Source organism: Penicillium paradoxum (assembly GCF_028828445.1).
Source record: "Penicillium paradoxum strain IBT 22861 chromosome Unknown utg000007l_segment0_segment0, whole genome shotgun sequence".
NCBI lineage: Eukaryota > Fungi > Ascomycota > Eurotiomycetes > Eurotiales > Aspergillaceae > Penicillium > Penicillium paradoxum.
In genome coordinates, this window is record NW_026643185.1 from 5,895,957 (window position 1) to 5,922,111 (window position 26,155).

The 26,155-nt window shown below is 51.3% G+C and overlaps 10 protein-coding genes across 10 annotated transcripts; 4 read left to right on the top strand and 6 right to left on the bottom strand.

The window, feature by feature from the left end:
* Positions 1-549: 549 nt before the first annotated feature.
* On the top strand, positions 550-1,832 carry N7457_009671 (NAD(P)-dependent alcohol dehydrogenase; the record flags this gene model as incomplete). The annotated part of the gene is made up of 2 exons (XM_057180714.1): positions 550-606; positions 654-1,832. The coding sequence occupies 2 exons, from the start codon at positions 550-552 to the stop codon at positions 1,830-1,832; spliced, it is 1,236 nt and encodes a 411-aa protein (XP_057029100.1).
* Positions 1,833-2,053: 221 nt separating this feature from the next.
* On the bottom strand, positions 2,054-2,727 carry N7457_009672 (SDR family NAD(P)-dependent oxidoreductase; the record flags this gene model as incomplete). The annotated part of the gene is made up of 2 exons (XM_057180715.1): positions 2,054-2,325; positions 2,376-2,727. The coding sequence occupies 2 exons, from the start codon at positions 2,725-2,727 to the stop codon at positions 2,054-2,056; spliced, it is 624 nt and encodes a 207-aa protein (XP_057029101.1).
* A 420-nt stretch (positions 2,728-3,147) lies between these two features.
* N7457_009673 (uncharacterized protein) lies at positions 3,148-5,553 on the bottom strand (the record flags this gene model as incomplete). Its single annotated transcript, XM_057180716.1, has 4 exons — positions 3,148-3,594; positions 3,650-3,683; positions 3,741-5,357; positions 5,453-5,553. The coding sequence occupies 4 exons, from the start codon at positions 5,551-5,553 to the stop codon at positions 3,148-3,150; spliced, it is 2,199 nt and encodes a 732-aa protein (XP_057029102.1).
* A 446-nt stretch (positions 5,554-5,999) lies between these two features.
* Positions 6,000-6,924, top strand: N7457_009674 (putative 2-deoxy-D-gluconate 3-dehydrogenase; the record flags this gene model as incomplete). The annotated part of the gene is made up of 3 exons (XM_057180717.1): positions 6,000-6,128; positions 6,190-6,405; positions 6,475-6,924. The coding sequence occupies 3 exons, from the start codon at positions 6,000-6,002 to the stop codon at positions 6,922-6,924; spliced, it is 795 nt and encodes a 264-aa protein (XP_057029103.1).
* Positions 6,925-8,172: 1,248 nt separating this feature from the next.
* Positions 8,173-10,011, top strand: N7457_009675 (ferric reductase family protein; the record flags this gene model as incomplete). Its single annotated transcript, XM_057180718.1, has 1 exon — positions 8,173-10,011. The coding sequence occupies one exon, from the start codon at positions 8,173-8,175 to the stop codon at positions 10,009-10,011; it is 1,839 nt and encodes a 612-aa protein (XP_057029104.1).
* Positions 10,012-10,479: 468 nt separating this feature from the next.
* N7457_009676 (pleiotropic drug resistance family ABC transporter) lies at positions 10,480-14,982 on the bottom strand (the record flags this gene model as incomplete). Its single annotated transcript, XM_057180719.1, has 1 exon — positions 10,480-14,982. The coding sequence occupies one exon, from the start codon at positions 14,980-14,982 to the stop codon at positions 10,480-10,482; it is 4,503 nt and encodes a 1,500-aa protein (XP_057029105.1).
* A 1,275-nt stretch (positions 14,983-16,257) lies between these two features.
* N7457_009677 (clathrin-mediated endocytosis regulator UBX3) lies at positions 16,258-17,889 on the bottom strand (the record flags this gene model as incomplete). The annotated part of the gene is made up of 2 exons (XM_057180720.1): positions 16,258-17,685; positions 17,755-17,889. The coding sequence occupies 2 exons, from the start codon at positions 17,887-17,889 to the stop codon at positions 16,258-16,260; spliced, it is 1,563 nt and encodes a 520-aa protein (XP_057029106.1).
* Positions 17,890-18,440: 551 nt separating this feature from the next.
* On the top strand, positions 18,441-21,303 carry N7457_009678 (PAN-complex poly(A)-binding subunit PAN3; the record flags this gene model as incomplete). The annotated part of the gene is made up of 9 exons (XM_057180721.1): positions 18,441-18,513; positions 18,561-18,713; positions 18,773-18,824; positions 18,895-19,037; positions 19,096-19,193; positions 19,609-19,794; positions 19,855-19,999; positions 20,050-20,205; positions 20,276-21,303. The coding sequence occupies 9 exons, from the start codon at positions 18,441-18,443 to the stop codon at positions 21,301-21,303; spliced, it is 2,034 nt and encodes a 677-aa protein (XP_057029107.1).
* Positions 21,304-21,587: 284 nt separating this feature from the next.
* N7457_009679 (fasciclin domain-containing protein) lies at positions 21,588-23,285 on the bottom strand (the record flags this gene model as incomplete). The annotated part of the gene is made up of 3 exons (XM_057180722.1): positions 21,588-22,262; positions 22,316-23,080; positions 23,157-23,285. 3 exons carry the CDS (start codon positions 23,283-23,285, stop codon positions 21,588-21,590), a joined length of 1,569 nt encoding a protein of 522 aa, XP_057029108.1.
* Positions 23,286-23,748: 463 nt separating this feature from the next.
* N7457_009680 (intradiol ring-cleavage dioxygenase) lies at positions 23,749-24,802 on the bottom strand (the record flags this gene model as incomplete). The annotated part of the gene is made up of 2 exons (XM_057180723.1): positions 23,749-24,019; positions 24,084-24,802. The coding sequence occupies 2 exons, from the start codon at positions 24,800-24,802 to the stop codon at positions 23,749-23,751; spliced, it is 990 nt and encodes a 329-aa protein (XP_057029109.1).
* Positions 24,803-26,155: the final 1,353 nt, after the last annotated feature.

The window sequence follows — 26,155 nt, forward strand, 5'->3', positions numbered from 1 at the left end:
ATAATAGGAGCCTGAAGAATGAGAAGGAAAGAAAAGAAAAGAAAAGGAGAAATTACCAGATTCTAGGACACGAAAAGATTGGAGGCAATGGAGATCCCCGCTATCACAGAACCCCCATGTCGGCATAATTGGGGCCTCTTCGAGCTTCAGCTTCAGCATATAGTTCTGGTAGTTCCTATAAGCTAAACTTGACCTTCATATAACTGCTAATGCATATATCTCTACGTTCCTCTCGTATTATTGATTCAATATACACATGTAACCCGTTAATTTATAAGCCTATTGTTCTATTAGCTCTCTACAAAGCACTTGCAAGTGCAAATACAAGAGATAGCCACCCCCACGTCGGGTATTGAACCTGCCCGTTTGGGGGCCAATAACCGACAGCGGAGCAGCTCCGGGGCCCACGAGAGCCAAGTGGGGAAGTTGTGAGGGGCATGGCCCGACCTCCAAATGCCGATACATACTGGGATTCGGAGTTGGCTATTTCAGATGCTCTTCTTCTCGATCTCTGAGTTTCTTTGACTGCTATTATCACAACTAAACATCATGGCAGACACAACCACCACCGCACTCGTTCTCCACGGCGCCAAAGACCTCCGTCTGGTAAGTACTCCCCGACCCAAAACAACACAAACCCTAACGAAACCCAGGAACAACGCACCATTCCCGCCCCATCCACCACAGAAGTCCAAGTCGCCGTGCGCGCAACAGGTCTCTGTGGCTCAGATCTACACTACTACAGCCACGGCCGCAATGGCGACTTCGTCGTCCAGGAACCCATGTGTCTAGGCCACGAATCCTCCGGCACAGTCACGGCAACCGGCAGCGGCGTGTCAACTCTAAATGTCGGCGACCGCGTCGCACTAGAAGTTGGTATTCCATGTCGCACCTGCGCCCTGTGCAAACAAGGCCGCTACAATATCTGCAAGATGATGCGGTTCCGCAGCTCAGCAAAGACCTTCCCCCATCTCGATGGCACATTGATGGATCGCACAAATCACCCAGCTGATATGTGTCATTTGCTGCCGGATACCGTGTCAGACGCGGGCGGTGCTCTCGTTGAGCCGCTTGCTGTCACGCTGCATGCTGTGCGCCGCTCGCACCCCCCGAGTCGGGAGGAGGTTGCGCTGAATCGGGCTGCTGGGGAGGAAACTGCAGCGCTAGTTTTCGGCGCTGGGGCGATTGGACTTCTGCTTGCTGGGGCGTTGGCTGCTAGTGAGCACTTCTCGTCGATTGTGGTTGCCGATATCGATGCGCGGCGTTTGCAGATTGCCGAGTCGATGGGGTTGGGCTTGAAGACTGCTCTTATTCCGAAGATCGATGAAGGGAATCCGCCTCCAGCGAAGGATGCCCCGCATGCAGAGCAGACGGCTTATGCGCTTGCGAATGCGCAGCGGGTTGCGGCTGTCTTGATTGAGACTGCGGGGGCACAGGATGGGCTTGTGGTTCCGGGTTTCAGTCGCGTTTATGATTGTACTGGTGTGCCGGCTTGTGTGCAGGCTGGAATCTATGCTAGTGCGCCTGGTGGTGTGCTTGTGCAGATTGGAATGGGAAATCCTGTTCAGACGCTGCCTGTTGGTGCGGCGGCTCTGCGGGAGGTCGATATTATTGGTGTGTTCCGGTATGACGGGTATGCCTACCCTGCTGCTATCGCGCTGCTGGCTAGTGGGAAGATGAAGAGTGTCGAGGAAAAGGTTGTGACGCACAGGCTCAAGTTGGAGGAGGGAGAGCGGGCGTTTACGCTTGCTGGAAATGGCGTTGATGAGGAGGGAAACCCCGTTGTGAAGGTTATCATTGAGAACGAACGGGGCTCCAGTGGATCTCTGTAAAATGCTGATGGTGAAGACGGTGATGATGATGATTTTTGTTTGAAAATACCCTGACTGTGATAATAGAGCAAATGCTTGGATGTATATACGGGTGAGGATATGAAAGTCAAGTTTATAGATTGAATTAAAATGCCGACGGTTTGCATTTGATTATGATGACAGCTCACAGGGTGTGAGATGTATCTTCACGCCGTCTGCTATTCTTATTATTGCCGGATGGCTCATTTCAACCCTCCAGCAAGCAACAGGCTCTGGCCCGTCATGTACCCTGTCTTAACTAGCATGGTAACAACGTTGGCCGTCTCCTCAACTGTTCCAAGGCGACCAAGCGGAATACTAGCTGCTACCTCAGGGATAGCCGCAGCATTAGGAATCATACCGGTCTCGCCAATCATAGCTGGCGCAACATCGTTGACACTGATATTGTATCCAGCCAACCTGGTAGAAAGGTTCTTCATCATCCCTGTGAGACCACCTTTCGATGCGGCATAATCTGGAAGGAGGTTAGCTTGATATTCCCCAAAAGCGCAACGGGTTACATACGGCATCCATTGATTCCTCCACCTTGCGCAGCAATCGAGGACATAAAAACAATACGTCCCCAATTCTGACTCTTCATATATTCCACCACTCCCTTGACAAGAATAAATGAAGCCCGCAAGTTGACAGTAAGAGTATAATCAAACTCTTCGAGTGAGCAGTCCCAGATGTTTGGAATCCGTTTCCCGTGACCAGCATTCGAGATCAGGATATCGGGTCGGTGGCCGTGCTCAGTGTCTATTTGCTGGAACATAGCTTCGATGTCATCAGCAGAGCCAACATCCACTTTGTGGATTGAGATGTGGATTTTATTATCGGCGTATTTGCTTTGCAAATTGGCCACCAGCGCGTTCATTGAGGTCAGGTTGGTCGCGTATGTGAGCGCGAGATGTACCCCATTCTGGGCAAGTTGGTGTGCGCAGGCTGCTCCAATTCTTAAGAAGAAAGCAATTTTCAGTTTTTGATTCTCAAAGATGGGGTAACTCGAGTTAGGGAATGGCCTACCCTCCCGATGCACCAGTAATAAGAGCCAGTCGACCCTGAATCTCGTTGAGTGACATGATGCGGCAGTGTTGATATGTGTATATGGGAGAATGCAGGAGCAGACCCTCAAAACGACGAGTTTGATCTGGCAGAACACAGGAGACTGCATTGCTGGCCTCGGTAACACCTCGGGGCCATCTCCGAGAGAGTCTAGTCCCCGCAGCCCCGCATCATTTGCCGTCAGATTGGGGTGTGGGGGTTATCACCAATAAACAACAGTACCCCCAAGCAGTTAAAATAGAAGGTTGCTGCTCATATCTCCCATCCAAGCAGATGGCTGCCATACCTGGGATCGTGGCATTCCAGATTGATACGGATCGGACGCATTCTGGAAGGCATCCAGTCCCAGCAACCCACCCGAAATCTGGTCTCCGGACACATAGTCCCCCACAGCCTCCAAATCAAGCCACGAGAAGTCATTTGCAGGGCTGAATTGCATATAACTTGTGTCTGTGACCGGATTTGACAGGGCTGTCTGTATTGGAAAGTCATTCTGCGGCGCCTCCGCGGATGAGTTCGATGAGGATTTGGGCTTCCATAGAAGTTCTAGCAGTCGAGCATAGCGCGACCCAACATCATCGGTGCCGGCGCTTGCTTGTTTGAGGACTTCGGTCGTTCTGCTAACTAGGCCTTGAACTTTTGCTTCTTCCGAGGGGACCATCATTCCGAACGAACGGGCCTATGATGTTGGTCAGAGGAGGCCTAGCAGGTGGGTGATTGAACAGGGATCATACCTTGTAGAGAAAAACGGCAGAATAGATGCCATACCTAAATTGCATGAGTCTTCTGTTTCAATCAACTGTACGATGGGAAGCAAAAACCCACAAGTAGAAACGGAGAGGCATGAAGTGGAGATGTTTCTCGGGGTCTACCAAATCCACAAGGAGGGTCAGGTATGACTTGGCCGCATCCACCGATTCATAGATAAATCGTGAGTCTGGCATTGAAGCGACATTTTTGAACGTTGATCGCAAGTGTTCTCGTTGGCCTTGCAGACCGTTTCTTGGTTTGACCAGCGACTGAGAGATGGCGGCTTGGAACGCAAAAGCAGTCGTATACAGACGCAAATACTCATATGACAACTGCAGAGTTGCTCGCATGGGTGGTGAGCCTGCGCGAATGTTAGAAAGCACAAAATATGACCAGCGAAAAAACAGCTTACAGTCTAGTGATCCCCACAGCGATTTCCACCGCAAAATCGCAAGACGGAAGTCATCCACATATTTCACATAGTCCCCCATCAACATCATCTGGTTACTCGTGCGCATCCCAGAGTACAAAACCTCATGGACATTCCCATAAAGCTGCGTCAGATCCAGCATAGCCTGAAAGATCTTCGCATAGTCCTCATCGCCGTCATTGACCGGCTGCAGCGAAGGAAAATCCTGACTGACAAGACCAGTCATCGGGCCAGGACCACGAGACCAGAAAGCACGTCCAATACGTACAGAAATCAACCGATCAGAGATATAGCAGCTTGCCCACGCCAATCGCCGACGAGCCTCGCTCTCCTGATTACCACAAGACTCTCCACGGAATGAAGTGCGATCCATACCGATGAAGTAACCCGAGCGCAACGCAAGTCCGACATGCATCCATGCAGCGCGGTCTTCTTCTCCGCGCCCAACACGCTCGATACGGGGTCGCAGCCCTTGTGGTTCCCACTCGGCAAGTAGCAAGAGTGCTTCGATTGCTTCGACATCGCACTCCGCCCCCGCGGCGATGCCGGAGATGAGCTCGTGCATGTACTTCGAGCAGTACTCATGGATCTCAGGCTGGCTGACTAGATCCTTGGAGGCAATCGTCAAGACCGCGGTGAGAAGATGCTTCTCATTGGTGGCGAAGGCATCCAAGGCAGTTCGCATGAAGTACTTCCGTGGTACGAGAGGGAGGTAAGGATGGAAGTTCTCGGCATATCGAGAGATCAGTTGCCATACCGTTTCTGGGTCTAGCGCGTGCGACTGAACGAGCTTATACGCCCTGATACCGGTCGCTTGGCTGAACTCTGGGACAATACCATTACCCAGATTGTTGTATGGGAAAGTCGTGGGCTCCGACTGGATATGGTCGTTCAAGACCTCCGGGTCTGTCCCCGCTTGGGTGGCGATGCCGGTCAGGCATTGCCAGGCGTCCGATGGATTGCGCGGAACAGATGATATTGAATTATCATCTTCCTCGACAGATGCTGAGGTTGCTGATGGGTTAGGCGGCAAGAAGACCAACGGGCCTGGATAAGTTGCCGATTGTACTTGACGATTTTCAGAGTTGGTCGGACTTGAAGCATCTGAATTCTTGCTGGGCGAGGTGATAGTTGCCGGAGTGAAGTTTTTGATCTTGTTCTTTCGGATTCGGCGACCACCACGATTGGAGCCGCCCAGAACACATTCGCGATTTTCGCGCACGCAGCGCTGGCATGGCGGCTTGCCAGTACCGTTCGCGTCTCTGCATGTGATCAGCAAGAGCCAGTCAAACTGCAGATCCGGGGAAATGCAAGGGCGAGAAGGATTGGGACGTGATCGAAGGAACAAGGGTCTTACAGGTCACATCGAGACTTGCGCTGTCTGCAATGCAAACAGGCTCGAGACACCCGTTTGGCGACTTCGCGCCGCGAGGCTTCTGTTGGAGAATCACCCTCCATGGCTGTAGCAAAGGCATTGAAGAATATGAAATCCAAATCAACAATCCCCACAAGTGAGTCCGCAGACTCTTACTCATCGCTGTCGATGCTTGTGGGGGAAGGTTGATGCGCTAAACCTTCCCTCGGTGGGCTGCTGCTCTACGACCAAAACATACATCTCATTGATTGATTTCTCTACAATTCCAAGGATATCTTCTTCTGGAGTATTCGGCAGACTAATCTCTTCATCATACGCTATTTCTGCCCACTAGATGGAACAGAAAAGCGCAGATTCCTGTGTCAATTGCCGTCGGCTAATGACTCCGGCTATAGGAATTCCCCGATCGGAGCAACCCCGCGGCCTCAGCATGGGGGTCACTTGGTTGCTTACACTGCGATTCTCTTTTCTCTTTCTCTAGTGCAAAAGAAAAAGAAATACCCATTTAGTTCTTATATCCATATTCACAATGACAGACGTAATGTCCCTCTTCTCCCTGAGCGGGAAAACCGCTATCGTCACTGGGGGAACACGAGGCATTGGCCAAGCCATGGCCTTTGCCCTCGCTGAAGCGGGCGCCGATATTATTTTGGTTCAGGTGAGAGAGAGAGAGAGAATGAACAATGAATTATGGAAGATCGCTGCTCACACCAGGATAGAGAGACAACACCAACACATCAACTAAGGATGAGGTTGTGAACCGCATTGGCCGCAAGGCTTGGATTCACGTTGCCGAATTGGGAGATAGACAGGCTGTCAAGGGCATCATCCCCGCAGTGACGAGTCAAGGACTTAAGCCGGAGATTCTGGTGAACTGTGCAGGCATCCAACGGCGACACCCCGCGGAGCAATTCCCCGATGAGGACTGGGACGAGGTGAGCTGATCCGATATAGAACCTAAATCTATGCCCGCAGATTCTGATGTATGGAATATACATGTATAGGTCCTGGAAGTGAACTTGTCATCTGTATTCATCTTGAGTCGAGAGTTTGCCACATACCTGCTTGCCCGTGACGCCTCTGAATTCCCCCACGGTCGCCGGGGCTCCATCATCAATGTTGCCTCACTGCTGACCTTCCAAGGCGGAATTACTGTCCCCGCCTATGCGGCATCCAAGGGAGGCATTGGGCAACTGACCAAAGCACTCTCAAATGACTGGCTTGCCAAGGGCATCAATGTTAATGCCATTGCGCCCGGGTACATCGCTACCGATATGAACACGGCTCTTATTAACGACGCTAGCCGCAATGCGGGGATTATGGCCCGCATCCCTGCTGGTCGCTGGGGAAGTCCTGAAGATTTCAAGGGTGCGGTGGTGTACTTGGCCAGTCGGGCAAGCAGCTATGTGTCAGGTGAAGTCCTCACTGTGGATGGTGGATGGATGGGACGGTAAAGCCGGCCCGATAGTGGGATTTCAGTGTATATGCTCCGTAGAATATCTCAAACAAGTTAGATTGCATCCATTTCCTGCAAGATCCGGCTTTTTTCTGGATATCATTCCCTCGTCCTCCGCTCTCGAAGTAGAAGAGACAGGTCAGTGCGCCACCGTTTCACCCGGTGAACGTCCGACGTGACGTGAAACTCGCAAATCAAAGCCAATGCCCGATGTCGTCCGGGAAAATGGCGGGGAAATGTCTGCAGATCTGTACTCCGTACAGCCGAATGATGTCGAGGGTTCAATCTGATCATTCCCATCGAACAGGCGTCACGCCCAGCCGGACTGCAGCTGTAGGGACGTTGCTGTAGCAAATCACAGCGCTGATCGGAAGGGGCTCGAGCCTCGTTGGAAACACCGGCTCTCCCAGTGCCACCAGAGGAGTACTCCCGATAGGCTTGCCAGCCATTTTTAACGCCTTGAACACTTGCTAATCAGACGATCAGGGGTGTTGCAGAACTGTATCATGTTCGTGGCTGGTTTCCCTCCCTTAAAACTCCTTCGAGGGGGGGGATTTTCTTCCTTCTCCCCATCTCTTCCCTTTGCTTGGATTCGGACAATCGACTGGGCATGATTGGTACTATGCGCTCGTTACTAGGATATGTGAATCTGTGATTGTCTAGATCTATACCTTGTCTGCCTACATTGTCCACGCCCTTCAGGGCTCCATTCCCGACACAATCACGAAAAACGTGCTCGATCCTCCCTTGCTTGCATTCCAGATGCCTTCAACGAGTGAGCCTGAGCAGATTCGATTCTTTGTGACGTGCTAATTTCTCTCGAATTCCGAAGATCTCCGGTGTTATTTTGGGCTCTGTTGACTTCACTTTGTGGGCGTCCACCTTGAAACAATCTTCATTGTTCATTGTTCAACCTCAGACGTACCACAATGTCCCCATAATAACACATTGTCTTTGTCGGATACATTCAAAGAGATATTCATCTATACACACTGCGCTGGCCCTGGTTAAAATATTTCCGGTCTGGCATCTTCAGTTTGACTTCGATCCTTCGCCAACGTCCATTTTCAGTCGCTATCTAAGTCCACACCTTCGTTTGAATCCCAGTCGTTGAGCGGCTGCTTGAAACACTTTCCGGTTTGCCATCGCGACTAAACAGGGGTACAACATCGAAAGCACACCAACCCTTGCATGTTGTCTGCCTAGGGCGCAACGTTCTTCCGTCTTCGGTTTCGGCACCAGTTCAATGGCAGCGACTTCTCCGCACATCGCGGCACGAGCCTATGGATCAAATGCCACATACATATATGACTACTCGAGGGGGTTGGACGGCGTGGACGTACCTCGGGATGTGATCATTACTCGAATCATCTACATTTCCTTGGCTGCAGTGGCAGTCGGATTATTCTGTGGCCGAGTGGCCCAAATGAGCTATGCCTATCTACGCCGAATCACCGCATCGGGTGCAAATAAACAGCAGCAGAACTTCTGGGCCCAGGAACAATCAAGATGGTGGCCCAATCTCAAGAAACACCTGCTCTACGCCCCATTAGGGACTAAGAGGCACAATCGAGAACTGCAGCTTTCTTCCGTGGTCAGTGTTGGCACCTTGCCCTCCCGACTGCAAGCCATCATGGTCATACTATACTTCGTCAGTCAAGTTACATACTGCGTCTACCTGGATTACAGCGTCAACAACAAGGCAGCCCTGGTGGCTGAACTCCGTGGCCGATCCGGGACGCTGGCTGTCCTCAACATGATACCTCTCTTCATCCTCGCTGGAAGAAACAACCCCTTGATCCCGATCCTGCACATCAGTTTTGACACATACAACCTCCTCCACCGCTGGCTGGGCCGCATCGTCGTTCTCGAGTCAGTCGTGCACACAGTCGCATGGGCCGTCAACGCCGTTGACGAGGAAGACTTCACCCACATGCTCGCCCGCCTCCGCAACACCCCCTTCTTCTCCTGGGGTCTGCTAGGCACATGTTCAATGATTTTCCTCAGCCTCCATTCCCCCTCGCCTATCCGCCACGCCTTCTACGAAACCTTCTTGCATCTACACCAGCTCGCCGCAGTCCTCGCCTTCATCGGCATCTACGTGCATCTCCGAATCGACAACCTCCCCCAGCAAACCTGGGCAAGAATAATCGCCGCAATCTGGCTAGGCGACCGACTTGCCCGTCTATTCCGCCTCCTCCACCTCAACGTCTCAACCTCCGGCACAACAGCAATGGTCGTCCAAGCCCTCCCCGGCGAAGCCTGCCGCGTAACCTTCCACCTCCCAAAACTCGTCCACATCCAACCAGGCTGCCACGTCTTCGCCTACATCCCCAAAATCTCCTGGTGGATGTCCCACCCCTTCTCAATCGCCTGGGCAGAGCCCAGCACCAACGCCGTCCTCCCCTCCTCCCCAACCCACCAAGACACCAAATACCAAGACCTGGAAAAACAATCCATCCAGTCCAAATCCAAACCAACAACCCAAGTCTCCCTCATCATCGGCGCCCAGAAGGGCATGACCAGACGTCTCTACGATCTCGCCAACGCCTCGCCCTCGAAATCCCTCAGCCTAACTGGCTTCATCGAAGGCCCCTACGGCTCCCACCCAACAGACCCCGCCAGCTACGGTACAACCATCCTCTTCAGCGCCGGTGCCGGAATCACACATCACCTCCTTTACACACGCCAGCTGGTCATCCAAGCAGCCCAGCACTCAGCCGCAACCCGCAAAGTCTACCTCATCTGGTCCGTCCGCTCGACAGACCACCTCGCCTGGGTGAGCAGCTACATGGACGAGATCCTGCATCTACCCGGTCGACGCGATATACTAGTCATCAAGCTGTTTGTCTCGAAGCCGCGCCGAGTAGCGGATGTGGTTTCTCCATCGCAGACGGTGCTGATGCACTCCGGTCGGTGCAGGCCGGAAGTGGTGCTCGATGAGATATTGCCTGATAGGGCGGGTGCAGCGCTGGTGAGTGTTTGTGGGCCTGGTGCTTTTGCAGATGAAGTCCGGGCTGCGGCGAGAGCGAGGATCGGGAAAGGTGCAGTGGTGGATTTTGTAGAGGAGGCTTTTACGTGGTGATGGTTATTGTTTATATGGTCCCCGTTTCTTTTTCCTGCTTATTCAGGGGGTTTTGTTTCTTTGTGAATAGAATTTTCTTTTTTTTTTTCTTGGTTTTTATTCGTGCTTTTGCTTTTTGCGGTTGGCGATTAGAGGTTATGCTTTGTGGTAATGTCTAGATGGACTTGATTATCTCCGATACTATGGTTTTTACTGGGTTTTCTGGTGGGTATTGTGAATACAAGAAGTATGTATTTGAGATAAAGTAACAACTTGATGCTGATGTGGAAATGAGACAAGAGGCTCTAATCTAGTATGTTATCCTGGACATGCCCAACTGCAAGACCAAGGTGTATGTATGAAAAGAAGAAGAAAGAATGTGCAAAGAGAAGAACAGCAAGATTAGAGATGGTCTAATACAGAGTCTCTTTTGGCGAGATGGTAGCCCTCAGTTCAATTGAACTGAAAAAGAAGAAAGTAACATTCAGATCACTCGGTCTTAGTCTTCTTGCTGCGAGATCCCTTGGGAACACGAGCAAGCCAGTAAAGGAACACAGCGGCAGCGATATTGAAGGCGATATACACCCACATCAGGCCGAAGTTGCGCCACGCGTCTTCGAACTTGCTGCTGACGCCGAGAAGGAAGGTATCTGTCTCTCCGACGGTGCAGAAGGAGCAGTCGCTGGTGGCTTTTTCATCTATAAGGTATCCACCGAAAGGTGGAGTTCCATTTGTTCCGTATATGTAGTCGTTCAGGTATTCAATGCAGGTCTGGCCGGACAGGGGCTCGAAGTGGAGCAACTCAATATCTTCACAGACGACTGATGCGCCGGACGTGCCGGTCGAGAGCATTGCTGAGACAAGATAGGTGAATGGTGAGACGCGGTACATGAAGATCCAGAATCGGGGCATAGCGCTCGGGGAGGCGAGGACACCACAGAAGACCAGACACAAGGAGAAGAGCAAGTTGGCGAGATTGCCTCCGGTTTCGGCGAGCTCGATACCGGCAATCATCATATGGGAGAAGGTGCAAGTGAAGATCATGAAGGCCAGGACGAGCAGCCACATCAAGGCACCACGCTCGGCAACGTCGTCACCAGCGTTGCGGTACATGCCGATTGGATAGTACCAGGTGAAATAAATGACGACAGACATGAGGGCATTCCAGGGAAGCTCGACAATGATGTTTGCCATCATGAAGGCTTGCCAGGAATATGCTTTCGAGGGGCGTTCACGGACCTCATAGAGAGAGCGCTGGGTCACGAAGTGTGGCATGATTTGCTGCACCAAGTTGCCAAAGACGGTCATCAACATGAAGACGCTGAACATCTGGTTCTGCAATCCTTGCATACTGTTCTCAGCTCGGAAGAAGGAGAAGCCGACAAAGAGACCTGTGATTGTGCAGAGCGCAAATTTGGAGTAGATATAGACCGGGGTACGCCAGTACTGGCTGAACACACGAAGGAGACATTGCCAGAGTTGGATAGAGAAGGGCGCGGCGAATTCATTGAAGCCAGTTGGGTCTTCGTCACGTGTAGCCACGGGCTTCAGGGAGAGACCAGACTTGAGTTCGGCGAGGTGGGCTTGGACTTCCTTGCGCTCTTTGCTCTCACGCCACACGGCAGGCCAATCGATGTCACTGTGAGTTCCCGGGGCGGCTCCAATTACCTCAAGCATCCACTCCGCGGGGTTGGCATCGGGAGAGAGCTTGGGCGCACCGTTTCGTTCAAAGTAGTTAGAAAGCGTAGAGGACTTTTCACCAATATCGCCAAAGTAGACGGTCTTACCGCCCTTGGCGAGGAAGAGCAAGCGATCGAAACGCTGGAAGAGCATAGCAGAGGGCTGGTGGATAGTGCAGAGAATAGCCTGGCCGTGCTGAGTCAAAGTATCAATAAGATCCAAGATAGACCAAGACGTTTGACTGTCAAGTCCAGAAGTGGGCTCATCCAAAAACAGAAGCAGTTGTGGCTTAGCAGCCAGCTCAACACCAATAGTGAGACGTTTGCGCTGCTCAACGTTGAGACCTTCACCCGGGACACCAACAATAGCATCTGCATAGTGTTCCATTCCAAGAAGCTTGATCACTTCCTCAACATAGTCAAGTTTTTCCTGGTGAGGGACATGAGCAGGTTGGCGGAGAACAGCACTGAAGCGAAGTGCCTCGCGAACTGTGGTGGTGTAAAGATGAAGATCCTGTTGCTGGACATAACCAGTCTTCCGTTGGAAGGACTGGTCGCGAGGGCGGCCATCAACCAGCATTTCACCGGAAACAACACCCATTGTGACACGAGTAGCAAGGACATCCAAAAGAGTGGTTTTACCGGCTCCGGAAACACCCATGAGAGCAGTGCAAGTACCGGGCTTGACCCAACCGTCAACGTGGTCCAGAATACGGCGGTCCTCTTTCTTGATCGTGATATCGTAGCACACATCCTGCCATTGGAAGATAGCAGTTTGTCTCTGGATAGCGGGAGTCTCTTCACCGTCGGAGCTAGCACCATCTTTCTTCTCGGCAGAGGACACAGGCTGAGTCTGCTCAACATCACCCTCAGAGTTTCCTGAGTTCTTGGGAGTATATCCGCGACGGAAAAGCAGAACCTCGCCCTTGGACTTGGACTCGGAGATGTATTCAGTTCCGATGAGGTAAGTCGCCATGAAGAAGATCATGAATCCGATCATGATACCGAAGTTTCTCCATCTGTGGCTGTTGGAGTACTGGAAGCTCGCTTCAATATAGGCATCTCCGTCGATGTAGTTCTGACCGGGCTGGGATCCTTTTGCCGCGCAGACCTTGTTGATCAAATCCACAGCAGTGTAGGCGCCTCCACGTGGAACGAAATCATTGTCATTGCAGGTGAAGTTGCGGTTATGGAACTCGTTCACGATCAAAGACTCAAAGCCATAAGCAATTGGGTCAATATAGTTTATCCAGCGAGACCAACCAAGCATGTTGCGAGTTGGGATGGTGAAACCAGTATAGATAACCAGACCGAGGATCAGGCCAGCGGCTGGGACCAGAGCCTGAGATAAAGTACGTGAGTAAGAAGCAATCGTACGGAAAATCATCGACATGGTCAGGGTGGTAACGAAAGAAAATATCAAGAAGGTGAAGAATGCGCCAGGGGTTTGGCGAAGACGAGTCATAAAGTAGAGAGGAATGTTGAAAGTGATAGCGTTGGTCATCTTGTAGGGCATATCACACAGCATAGACGCGATTGCTTCGGCGAATGGGTGATACATGGCATAGCGAGCTTGTTTTTCAACAATGGAACGTTGGGCGTAAAGAGTCAGAATTTCCAGAGCACTGCCGAAGGCATTGAGCAGGACAGCAAAGAATAGAAGAGCACCACGAGAGTAGAAGCTGGACACGTCATCCTCCAGCTGGTAGAACAGCGAGCCGATAATCAAAGCCATGATGAAATTTCCTATCAGGGCAGATATAGTCAAACTTGCATCACCCTTCAAACGCTGGAAGCCTCGTGTCACACAGAGTTTGACCTGCTCGGTGACGGAGAGAGTATATGGCGACTTAATGCGCTGAGACTTGGACTGCATAGCCTTGCGAGACTCAACGAACTGCTGGAAGCCTTCGCCACCGATAGGGTACTGCTCATCGTAGTCGGCAATCTCTTTCATAAGCTCCTTGTAAGCATAACTCTTCTTCCAAGCAGCGGCGAACTCATCGGGGGTGCGAGGAGCCGTGTTCTCAAACCCAGGCTTGACAATGCGCTCAGCGGGGCTGGTAAGAGAGGTGAGGAAATCAGCAGTGGTTTGGCGCTCAGGGCACTCGAAGCCCATATCAGTGAAGAACTTCTTAGCATCGGTAGTGCGGCCAAAGTAGATCTGCCGACCCTCATACAGCACAGTCACCTTATCGAAGACATCGTAGGCACTCTGAGATGCCTGGTAGATGGCCACAGCACAGGTAGTCCCCGAGTACTGAGCCATCAGGTGCAGAGTCTTACAGAACTCCAAAGCATTGGCACTGTCCAGGCCACGTGTACTGTTGTCCCAGCACTGAAGAGGGCTGCCACAGAGGGTAGCCTCAGCGATACTGACACGCTTCCGCTCACCACCCGAGACACCACGGATGAAATCGTTACCGACCTGGGTGTTGATGGTGTGTGAAAGACCCAGCATGGCCATGACGACATCACGCATATGCTCAGCATACTGGTCGCGAGAGACACCCGGCAAGCGGTTGCGCGGGGCGCGGGCCATAGCAGCAAACTTCAAGGTATCTCCCACCGAGAGTTGAGGGAAATGCACATCGGTTTCGGCAGTGTAGATGGCCTCGCCACGGAACTGGCTGCGCATCTGCTTGTCGGAGATTCCTTGGTAATTGAGGTGAGAGCCTTCCTCCTTGTAGATACCGTTCATCTCTCCGGCAATGGTCTTCAAGAAAGTCGAACAGCCAGATCCAGGGCGGCCGAGCACAACCAGCATCTCGCCGCTCTTCACGAGACCATCGAATTCGTGCAGAATTTGAATCTTCTGCTTACCTGTGCCAGTGAGGGTACGGACCAAGGCACCGATCTGCAGAATGGAGTTGGCCACATCCTTCTGGTAATCCGTAGGAGTTCCGAAGCCGTGCACACTGAGGTTCCTGAATCCCAGACCAGCCTGACGTTTCGGGTATCGCTCTGGGTCACGCGACTGGATGGCCAAAAAATTCTTCATCCAGTGCTTGGCATTGAAGTTGTCACTGCTGGGATTAAGACTGGAGTCCTCCTGGGTTTCGAGGAAGGTGTTCTCGGCATTGTGAGTCGAAACAGAGAAGCGGGTTGACTGGCGAGTAAGTTGACGGGCCAGACGAGTGACCTCGGCCTCGATGTATTCCTCGTTGCCAACCTCGCTTTTCTCGTTGGCGGTGTCGTCGGTGCTTACGCTGGCCGAGGGGTCATGACGGCGAGCCTCCACGGTGGCGGCATAGTTTTCTGGCGTGGTAGGAGAGCCAGCAACGTGGGTGTTCAAGTTCCCCAAGAACGACATGATGACCTCCCAACGCGGTCACAGTCGAATTGATAGGGGGTAGGTACCTAGGACGATAGGTGGGGCGAAAAAACAGATGAATAGAAAAATTAGATGACCATAGATATAAAAGATTGTGGATTATGAATGAACAATTAGGGGTAAATTATGGGTCGAAAAGAAAAGAATGGCAAGAAAGTCAACTAGGCAGGAAAGATATTAAAGGGTTTTGAGATCTGGAGAATCGGGAGCCGGAAAGGATAATATCCTTCGCCTCCGAAGAACAAAAAACGGGGCTGTAACAGACACGGGCGGAGCTGCTGAATCCCGGGAGATTGGGGATTGTGGACATTTAAAGATTGGACGTTCCAGATGGCTATGGCACATATGCATATGTACTCCGTAGACTACATCCAGGTCGGGTATTGCCTCATATTCCAGTTCCGGCCAAGGATGAAAACAAGGCTCTGGTTATGAAGCGACAAGCGGCAATAATAATGCATCGTATAAAAGTTGCGAGGTTATGTATGATACGATGTTTGTACCCAATACCTCGCATACTTCGACCTGATAACGAGTCCCTACGGAGAAAGGGGGGCATCTGCCATGTACGGAGTACTCCAGAACTCCCCACACGTGTAAAAGAGGGTCCCAAAGGTCAGTGAACCCCGGATCGAGAGCCATCCGTTCACATGGAGTCTCGGATGCTCCGGGTTGCATGCATCCGAGCTGACTCAGCGGCACATGTATAAATCTTATTTCTATCTCCAAGATCACCCCAGGTGAACCCCAGGTGAACCCCAGGGGCAGGTCTGATAGCTAGATCGGACGAACCCGGCCTAATTCGTCCGAATTAAAAGCCTCTGATATACTATACCGAAAGTCCGAGTCGGACGGACCGCGGACGAGTAAGATATGCACCGTCAGATTCTCATGGCTCCTTTTCATGGGAGCTGAAATGCAGCCCGGCCTATTGGTTATTCAGACGAGTCTAGCCAGAAAAAGCCAAGGCTGACACAAGGTCTATGCCACGGCCAAGACCCTAGGTTGTTCGGTTAGGCACATTGAAGGAGAAAATTCAAAACCTGACTCAATACTCTGTGCCAGACGCATATGCAGCCCCCGTGGTCCATGGTAAGACAGCCACGCGGCAGGGGAGGAACCAACACCATCGACCTTGTAAGAAAATTGTACATTGAACGCTATGAAATAAAAATAAGACACCCGTGAAGCGATGTGTCGATCGTAAGCATATAATCCAGGCTGGCCGATGTATGTGGTAGAGATCAGTCATATTCAAGACATGGTAGTGACAGCCTCGTCATCATCGCTATCTTCCTCATCGTCAATTGGTTCCACCAACAGATTACCACCACGCCCGATCTTCTCCCGGATCGACCCGCCCTCATCTACTGCATACACCACGCGAGGCATGGGTGAGACCAGTCGAAAAGTGTAATGATGTACAAATCCCTCGGGTTCGGTCACAGGTCGCTCTGCATCCTTCTCCTGTAACGCCTCGTGGCACTCTACAACTGCGTAAATCTCTTCAATATCCAGATCAGGCGCAAACTTGCGCATAATTCGCTCGCCGGACGGAAGTCGGACGCTGACCCGAACCGCATCTTTGACATCTGGCCCGGGTTCTGCGCTAAGAGACTGTGCGCGCCAAAGCTTCCACTGGGCGAGATTGCGGCGCTGTTGCTCCTCTGCCGCCTCTCGATCCGCAGCTTCCTGTTCCTCGCGTTGACGCGCCGCCTCCGCCTCCCGGCGCTGGCGCGCCCGCTCACGGTCGATCGCCAGCGACCGCTCGTAGGCTGAGTCTTGCTCCTCGCGCAAGCTGCGCGATGCTTGTTGCTCCGCACGTGAAGATCGGAGTCGCTCCAGCGGCTCGTTATTAGATGTCACAACTGTCCGGAGCTTATTCACGACTTCAGTTGGCGTGGTGATGCCCGCGATCCGTCCGATAACGGACATGGCGGCTGACGAAACATTTGGGGTGTGAACGATAACTGCTGCAAAGGGGAATTTGGTACATTTCAATGAATTGGCGACTTGATATGTTTCAGAATCTTGCACGTTCCCGCCCCACACCAGAAGGTTGTTCTGGGGGTCGTTGATGAATTCCACAACCTCGGGTGCTAGCAGCGTATCACGGACCCAACTCGTCGTATCATCGTGCTCTGGCGATAAGAGAATGACGAAGAGGAACTTCAAGTCGCGGTGAGCCTTCTCAAGCGCCATGTTGTATCCGTTCTCCAAGAAGGGAATCGGATGCGACTCATACTCCTCCTCGAACTCGCGGATAAAACGAGCGGCCGTGTCCTTGGGTCCAAGCGAGCGACGTCCCGTTGTATTTCGGCGAGCACCTTGCAGTGCGGGGTTTGCGGTCCTGTTGAACAACCGTGGTAGGAAAGGGAAGAGCACCCCGAATAGACGGAAAGAACTGCAGAGAAGCCGGTAGACCAAATTAAACGGAGTGAAAAACAGGCTCAGAATGAATGGAGGCCTCCAGACAGTCTGGTCTCCTGATTGTGTGTCAACTCGCGGGGCCGAATCTGCGGCTGCGGCACGAGTAACCTGCGAAAGGTGTTCGGTCAAGTCATCGGTCATTAAATTCTGGGTTCGACGGTTCGATTGAGGTGGAGGCGGGCGATCCATGGCAGCGCGAGCTTCTTCGAGGGGATCCGGGCCTTCGCCATCAAAGAATTTGGATATAGCGATCTACCGCATGGGGATCAGCATCAGTTAGAAGTCTTGTGTGGTTGAGCAGTCCGCGGAAGATAGACCAACCTGTACATTCCATTGTGAACGACGCAAAAGTGGTATCGCTTCGGCGGGATCTTGGCTCGTCACTGCCATGTACATTTCTAGGGCAGTCTTCTCACTATCGGAGAGCTGATCTAGATCAATCTCCGGATGTGACATTTTGTCGGGAAAGGGCCGTAACCCATAGACTTAGGGATGGGGATATTCAGGAGAAGAAAAGATAAGTAGCCATTCAGAATTTAAGGCTTTTCGTCATTGGGCACGTGCACAATTCAGACGAGGTAGATGGCAAGAACGGTGACGTTGAAGCTCAAGTTGGCCTCAAAAAGGAAGCTCGATGTCCTGACCGCCTGGTCCGTGCACATATCCCCCTTCGCTCGAGTTCGGTCCTCGCCCCGCGTCCTCATTTCCATCAGTTTTGTCGCTCTCAATCATTCTCTGGGATGAGAGAGGACCTTGGTACCATCCTCGGATACCATTCATGCCTATTGTTATCGGCTGAGATACCGCCCAACCTCTCCGTGGGCTCTCCCGGAATTGACCCGCCAATCGTCAAACGCCTGGACCATTAGCGACTTGTATCAATATCAGACTCAAGCAGGGGAATGCAGTTTCCTCCCAACAACTTCCTTTGTTCCCTACCGAGTCCGGTTTCAATGGGGATCTTTTTGCGCTGATCCGCACCATCAAGTGGGTATCAGCCAGATATCATGGCCTCTGTCGGAAAACCTCCATTGGAGGATGCTCGTCGGACGACAGGATCGCCGAAAATGAAGAGCCGCGGTAAGTTTTACTCGAGTTCAGAGACTGCTATGGCACCTCTATGCCAGCTCTTGGCTGGCCAAGCCAGAGAGGCACACCGGATCTCAGACGAGCAGAGTTGCTAACAATGGATCACTTGGTCCATGTAGAGAATGCGAAAGATACCTTGTGCCGCAATGTCACCATCTATGGGCGATGCCGCTATGAAGACAAAGGTATTGGTAAACATTGATCATGGCCAAGGTGGATGTTGAAGCTGATTTGGAACTCTTGCATCCAGGTTGCGCATTCAATCATGACCCGTCAAAACTCAATGCAAACCAGGCAGACAGGTATGGCGCAAACTTGGTCTTTGGATGATACCTGGGCAAACTTGCTGACACAAACTCTCCTATATGATAGTAAGAAGCGGTTCAATGTGGATTCACCTAGTTTTACCCCATCTTTGCTGTCTGGCAATGGTGTATCAGCACCAAAGAAGTCCACCGCGATATCTCCAAAAGCTGCCAGTGCAGCTCCTTTTCAACCTCGAACAACCTCATCGCGTATGTGCTTCCGGGGAAGAGATACAAAGGTTCTAGGTGTAAACTGACGTATAGAAAGGTTCCAACGCCAGTACGCCCACAGGGCGGTCAGAGACATTGCCCGATTGGGCAGTCGCCGATGTGCAGGAGTTCGTCCCTCAAGGCTTCGAGCACGTGGTCAGTCGTCCCTGCCCTATCCCTCTTCACTTCCTTCGCATTTCTTTCTCTCTCTCCCCTTTCCTCTCCACCACGCGTCACAATGGAGCCGGGCGATTCTCAAACTCGTTCTACAAGCACATTGTCTGCTCTGGCTGAGGACTTCAATCCACTTCTTGGGCAGGCTTGCGCTCAGTTTCGCGACTTTGATGTGCCTCCTCGTGGTCCCATGGCTCCTCGTGGCCGCATGACTCCTCGTGGCCGTATGACTCCTCGTGGTCCCATGGCTTCAAAGTTTGCGAACACTCGCAATCCCTACCGTGACTTCCCAATCGACGCTTGTGCTCATGATTGGTTTCCGCCACCTATGCCAGCGAGGGCTCGTTCTTGGTACAGTTATTTCTATACGATCTAGCATACTAACATTCCTCTCCAGACACCCCTTTCGGGCAATGGCAACGGAGGAATCACACCCACGGGTGCCTACGACCCTTTCGTAACCACCCCAACTGCAATGACACCTGGAGCTGTTGGACCCGTTTCTGCCAACCCATATTCTCACGACTCTGCTGCTGCTATGGGTGGCGCTTTCTTTGCGAACCCCACCGGATTCCAGCAACCTGTATGTTGGTATCTAGTGAAACATATTTTGTTGGTTTTAGTGGCTCTAATTATTCATTAGGTTCAGTACCATCTTTACGCCCCGATTGGTCCTCATAGCCAGAACACACAGGCATATCAGCGCAACGTTCATGATATGTTTCTCCCTAACGACTTACGCGAAGAACTGCAGAAAAAGGCTGCAGCTACCCTTCAAACTCTCCCCAGTATGTTTGAAGCATGGTATCAATTTATCCTCGTACTGACGATTTCCCAGACACCCAACTTCCTGCCCAGGTGGATTACTTCCACTCCCTTGTTCCTCTGGATCTTAGTCACCAAAAGAATGCGGCAACCTTCGGCTACCCAAGCTGGGTCTACAAAGCCCAGTCCAGCAAAGATGGTTACTTTTATGCGCTGCGCAGACTTGAGGGTATGATCTTTTTTCCTGCTGTTTCTTTCTTCTTTTTTTTTTCTTAATACATTTGAACTAACAAGCATAGGCTTCCGTCTGACCAACGAGAAAGCTATTCGTTCCGTCCAAATGTGGAAGCGTGTCTGCAACGCTAGCGTGGTGACAATTCATGACGCTTTTACTAGCCGTAGCTTCCAAGACAGCTCTTTGATCTTTGTGACTGACTACCACCCTCTGTCCAAGACACTTGCAGAGCAGCATTTGAACGCTGGAAGCCGCTACCCTACCCGCCATAATGCTCAGGTTCCTGAGGAAATCCTTTGGGGTTACATGACCCAAATTGCCAATGGGCTCAAGGCGATTCACTCTGTTGGACTTGCTGCCCGAGTCCTTGAGCCCAGCAAGGTTTTGCTGACCGCCAAAACCCGTGTCCGCATTAACGCCTGCGCTATTCTTGATGTGGTGCAATATGACACCCAGAAGTCTGTGGCTGATCTCCAGCGGCAAGATCTGGTCAACTTTGGCCAAATGATCCTCACTCTCGGCGCCAACTCACCCACTGTCGCACATAACCCTGGCAAAGCCATGGAACATTTCACCCGCACCTACACCCCGCAGCTGAAGAACTCTGTGATCTGGCTGTTGAATGGAATGCAGAAGGATCAGGAGCGAACCATTGATACCTTTATAGTCGGCATTTCATCCCAATTGATGTCTACTTTCGATGCAGCACTCCACATGGACGATCAGCTGAACTCCGATCTATGCCGGGAGCTGGAAAATGGACGCCTTGTGCGCCTATTGACCAAACTCGGCTTTGTGAATGAACGCCCTGAATATGAACTGGACCAGCGCTGGTCGGAGACCGGAGAGCGCTACTTCCTGAAGCTCTTCCGTGACTACGTCTTCCACCAGGTGGATGCCACAGGCGATCCAGTGGTCGATCTGGGCCATGTGCTGACTTGCCTAAACAAGCTCGATGCGGGAACCGATGAGAAGATACAATTGATCAGCCGCGATGAGCAGAGCTGCTTCATTGTGACTTACAAGGAACTCAAGAAAGGATTCGAGTCATCCTTCCAGGCGCTACTGAAGCCGACCAGACGGATGCACTAGTGAATCTTCGGAACATTTTTCGCGGGGCCATTGACGGTGGTCTTCGCGAGCCACTTGCCCTTTTCGACATGCTGGTTGCTTGAACCTGATGGTTTTGGCAAGCTGCCTACTAAATGAAGGCATTCGCTCGAGATCTAACTCTCTATTGGGTTACATATTGATTTATTTTGCAAGCACCAATCTCGCCACTGTGCCAATCTCATGGAAATACAAACAGAAATGAAGTTTTCAAATTGCTTTCCCTACCTGTAGGCTCGTAAAGAGATCTCTCATTCCCAGTGCTTTCAAAGTTCACCACGGCGCACCTCCTCGTAGACACAATCATCCAATCTCTCAACAAGTTCCTCGACCATCAGTTCTCTCACATTCTCACTTTCATCGTAATATTTATCCTTAATCTTCCTCGGCGGGATCAACACCCTATCCAAAACATGCACCACCCCATCTCTCGCCAACAAATCCAAATGCCCAACTCTGTCAAACCCATCAAGACGCATAATCACCTCCTCAGATCTCTCAACATCAACTGCTACCTTGTGATCTTTCAGCAGCGTCTCCAGCCGCACATTCGCAGAATCCTCCTCTAACCCACCCCCATGCCCACCATCCCGGTCAGCAAACAACTTCTGAATCTTCCCATTCTTGGTATACAGCACGTCCGAATAAAGTGTGCGATTCGGCACAATATGATACTGCATCAGAGCACGCAGACACTTCTCTCCCTGCGGCGAGAAAAGGAAATGATTAATACGCCCACCGAGCCGTCTGAAGGCTGCGTTCGTAGGCACGAACGTTGTGCCGCCCTGCCGCTGATTTGAATCGAGGGTGTAGGTGAGTTTTGTGCGTGCTAGGGCCGAGTTGAACGTGTTGAAATGGGGTAGTCGGTGGAGGAGTGTGTGTGTCTCTGGGGGAGGGTGGAGGGGTGTGGTTATGATATGAATGACCCCATTTTTGGTTTTCTGGTGGAAGGTTAGTTATACATACCTTCATGTTTGATATCGGTTGTACGTACCAGGTCAGCTACCACGACTAGACTTTTGCGGTTCAACACTACTCCGTCATGGTGTTCTCTGACAACGATTCTCTGTGGCAGTTTTGATCCCAGACCGGATTCTTCAAGCTTCGTTGGTAGTGTCTGATAACCTGAAATTTGGTCGATGGGCAGTCTACCATCTACGATATGGTATCGTAGCAAGTTGGACATTGACTTGCGAGTTGGGCCTTCTCGTCCCCGTAACAGTCTCTCTAGAGCATGGTTCGGCGGCGCGAAAAACGTGTGGTTTGTCTCTGTGCTATTGAGGATCTCGACAAGCTCGCTATCATCGGCAATGAGCTTGGCCAGTTGGGCTGTATGCGCGCTTTCTCGGATGAGCTGCCATGTCGTTTTGTCCGTGCGACAGAGCGGGCCTGGACAGGCATCGATTGGTCGATGGATTGGATGAGGCCGGTGAGGGGGTTTATCTGGTATAGACGGAGGGTGTCTATGACACGGTCTATCGTCGCGGTCATCTCTATGGGGCCATTCTCCGTCTCCCGGTCGAGGGTGTCGAGAGTGTGGAGGGTAGGGTCTGTCTTCGTCGTCTCTATGTCCAGGCCAACCGTGTCTGGGTCGATCATCTTCATAGCCGGGCCATCTTCTATGCGGGGCTTCGTCGTATCCTGGCCATTCGTGTCCGGGATATTCATCGCCATCGGGCCAGTCTTGATCTCTTCTCCATCCTCCACGCTCCTCGGGGGAGATCTCTATAAGGCTCGTCTCAACATTTGCTTTCGATAACTAACGATCTTCATTAGAGCCTGGATTATCGCCCAGCACAAGTCCACACTTATTGTCATTGATGGGGCGAACTTACAGCATCATCCTGGTCTTTTAGAATAGAGCGAGTCTCGGAGACTATCTCCGCAAGAATAGTCTCATCGGGGATGACCAAAGCCAAGGCCAATGGGGCTGCCACGGACAAGAAGAGATAGGTGGCACGCATAGCGCCGATGAGCAACAAGTAATTTGTTGTCAATTGTGGATGCTTCATCAGACCAGGGCGATGGGCCTATATAGGCGCAGTGACCCCCCGCTTCCTTGATTCCGGTTATTCCTATGTGCCATGCTATCTGGACTGTCCAACTCGAACCAGAATACGCCGAATGGCCTAGATTGAAACTATTCAGTCTCTGCTGGCCTGGTTGTCGTACCGCGCACGGACTAGAGAGACGATCGACAACAGCGCCAGTCACAGTTGAATGCACGTTACATATTCCAATCAAGACGGGAATTTGTGGAAACTCCAGATGGTTTGATGGGCAGTCACTTCCAGTCCCAATATGTACTTGGGAGCAATGATCCCTTGCTGTTTGACTAGGACAGATAGGAATTGAAGAATCGATAGTTCCTAGCCAAACTTATACCGATACCCATCAAGTGATTTTTTTCATTCTTTATAACAGCATTTAATCCAAATCAGGTATCGGTAGCCCATTCACAATCTTGACTTTGCGTCCAAGCTTGTCCAGCGCAACCTTGGAGTTGTGTGCACGCAGCTTGCTCGTCTCTTCGTCAGAGACTAGCACAAAGTCATATGTGAGGAGAGGGTGACCCTCGGGAACATTATATTTCTTCGCGATCTCGGCATCGGCCTTGCCAATATCCACAGTCAAGGAATCCTTGACGCCAAAGACTGCATCAGAAGTTTCGTAGGGATCATTGCGGAGGTAGAGAGCCCTAGTAAATCGAGTTAGCAAGACAGAACATCCAAGCAAGATCAAAAAAGACGGCAGTAACATACGTAATCAAATGATCATAGCCCTCCTTCTCAAACATAAAGTGCATATGCGAAGGACGATACGGATGACGGTGCAATTTCTTCAGCAACTTCCCCACCGGTCCATCATGAGGGATCGGGTACGGTACAGGCGTGATCGCCTTAAACCAGAAGTTACCCTCTTTATCCGAACGCATGATGCACCGGCCATCCGGCCCCTCCCTGCCAGCATACTGCACATCATAATGGCCCGTCGAATCCGTCTCCCAGATATCAATCTTGACATCCTCCACAGGCCTCCCCTGCAGATCGCGCAGGGTACAGACCACCAACAAGGGCTCACCCTTGGGATCATGGGACATAGAATCACCGGCAGGCATCTCCTCCGCGTCATGCGTGTGGAAGGGGCCCAGCACGGTTCCCTCGGTGGAGCCCTTGGGCTTGGGGTGATCGATTGAGTCGACAAGGATGGACAAGCCCAGCACGTCGGACAGCAGGATGAACTCCTGTCGCACATCTGTGCAGATCTGGCCGACTTCAGTCAGGAAGCGCAGGCCGGTCATCCATTCGTCGCTGCTGAGACGGGTTTCGCGGGCGAAGTCGTGCAGGTGGGTTACCAGGCGCTCTAGGACGTATTTCATGCGCTCGTCTTCGCAGAGACTGTTGATTGCGATTACATTGTCGGTGATGTTGTCGACGGTTTGGTCTTTCATGGGCGGGATCTTGACTTGTGAGGGGTCCATGATGTGTGTTGGATGTTGTCTTGGGAGGGGAGGCCGGAATCCGGGATCAAGCTGTTATATGAATGTTCGGCATTTGCGACGGGAGTTGGTGGGGTATGGGATCCTCCTTGGAGATCCAGAGCTTCACGATGGCCTCCGAACAGACACCCCGCAACCCCGCGGACTCGGAAATATCCCCCGCCAAGTGGAAATCCGGATATACACGATCATCTATGTAGTCATCGGGGAAATGGGAGAACCGTTCACTGGCGTCAATCGAAGAGGGTTCTCTGTGGTAATATAAAGGCCAGATGGAGGATATACGTCACTCTCTGGATCCTGGGGCTTGCTGATCTAGGGCTGTCATGCCGTCCCCATTGCATGCTTGGAGATCAACGCCGTCCCTGAGAAATCTCAAGACGTCTGGATTCGTCGCCCATTCGATTCAGGATTCCCAGTTTACCACCGACGAGGTAATGAAGATCAATGTATTATCTGGTGCAGAGTCGTATCATGAAGACATGAAGAAGCAACAGGGCAGACCCAGTGTACATATATGTGTTTTTGACAAAATGGTGTATATACGATAACCAGACAATACAGCTGCGAGCATATTGCAACCATATCATCCATGCCCAGGGGTGTTCTTTCCCTCAGTCTGATCAAGTAATGCATCCATTTGCCCTCCCTCTCAATGTTGACTCGATTGAAGTAGAGCGTCTGAGGAATAGAAGATTAATGTTTCCAATCAAGTGTGTATGCGCCAACACGATTGATTTGATACACAAGGGCATACAAAACATGACTCCGAAAGTTGAGCTTGGAATTATCATAGGCCATTACCCTTGATCCTTGGTACTGTTTGCTATTGAATTCCAAACAAGATGCTAACTATTTTGACTATTTTGAAAGACTGAGATGCGTCAAACTTCATTATAACTCATGAGAGAAGACTGCGACTTACTTGAAAGTGAATGGCGTGTATGGCATTTTGAACTGGAAGCATGAGAATCAAAATACTCAGGGTTCAGCCAGTGGTGTATTCAGCCCTGTCTTGAATTGGACCAAGTTTCCTGGCATATCAAGACGAACTGTTGTTTTAGTCTTGTGGTTTTGATTATAGCTTACGTGCCATAGCACTAACTTGATCCCTTGTGTGATGTCTACGACATGAGATCGGGGGATCTTACAAAGGACCTTGGAAGTTTCCAATGGATGCCGGCAATCCTCTTTGTGAAACTGGTGCATCATTGTATGAGAGTTTGAATATAAAAGACACCGTGAGAACCTACAGCAAAGCCAGAGTGTTCCGAAATACACGTACGAAGAAGCAGTTGTCAAATAGAAGTAAAAATAAACAAAGAGTCATCGCTA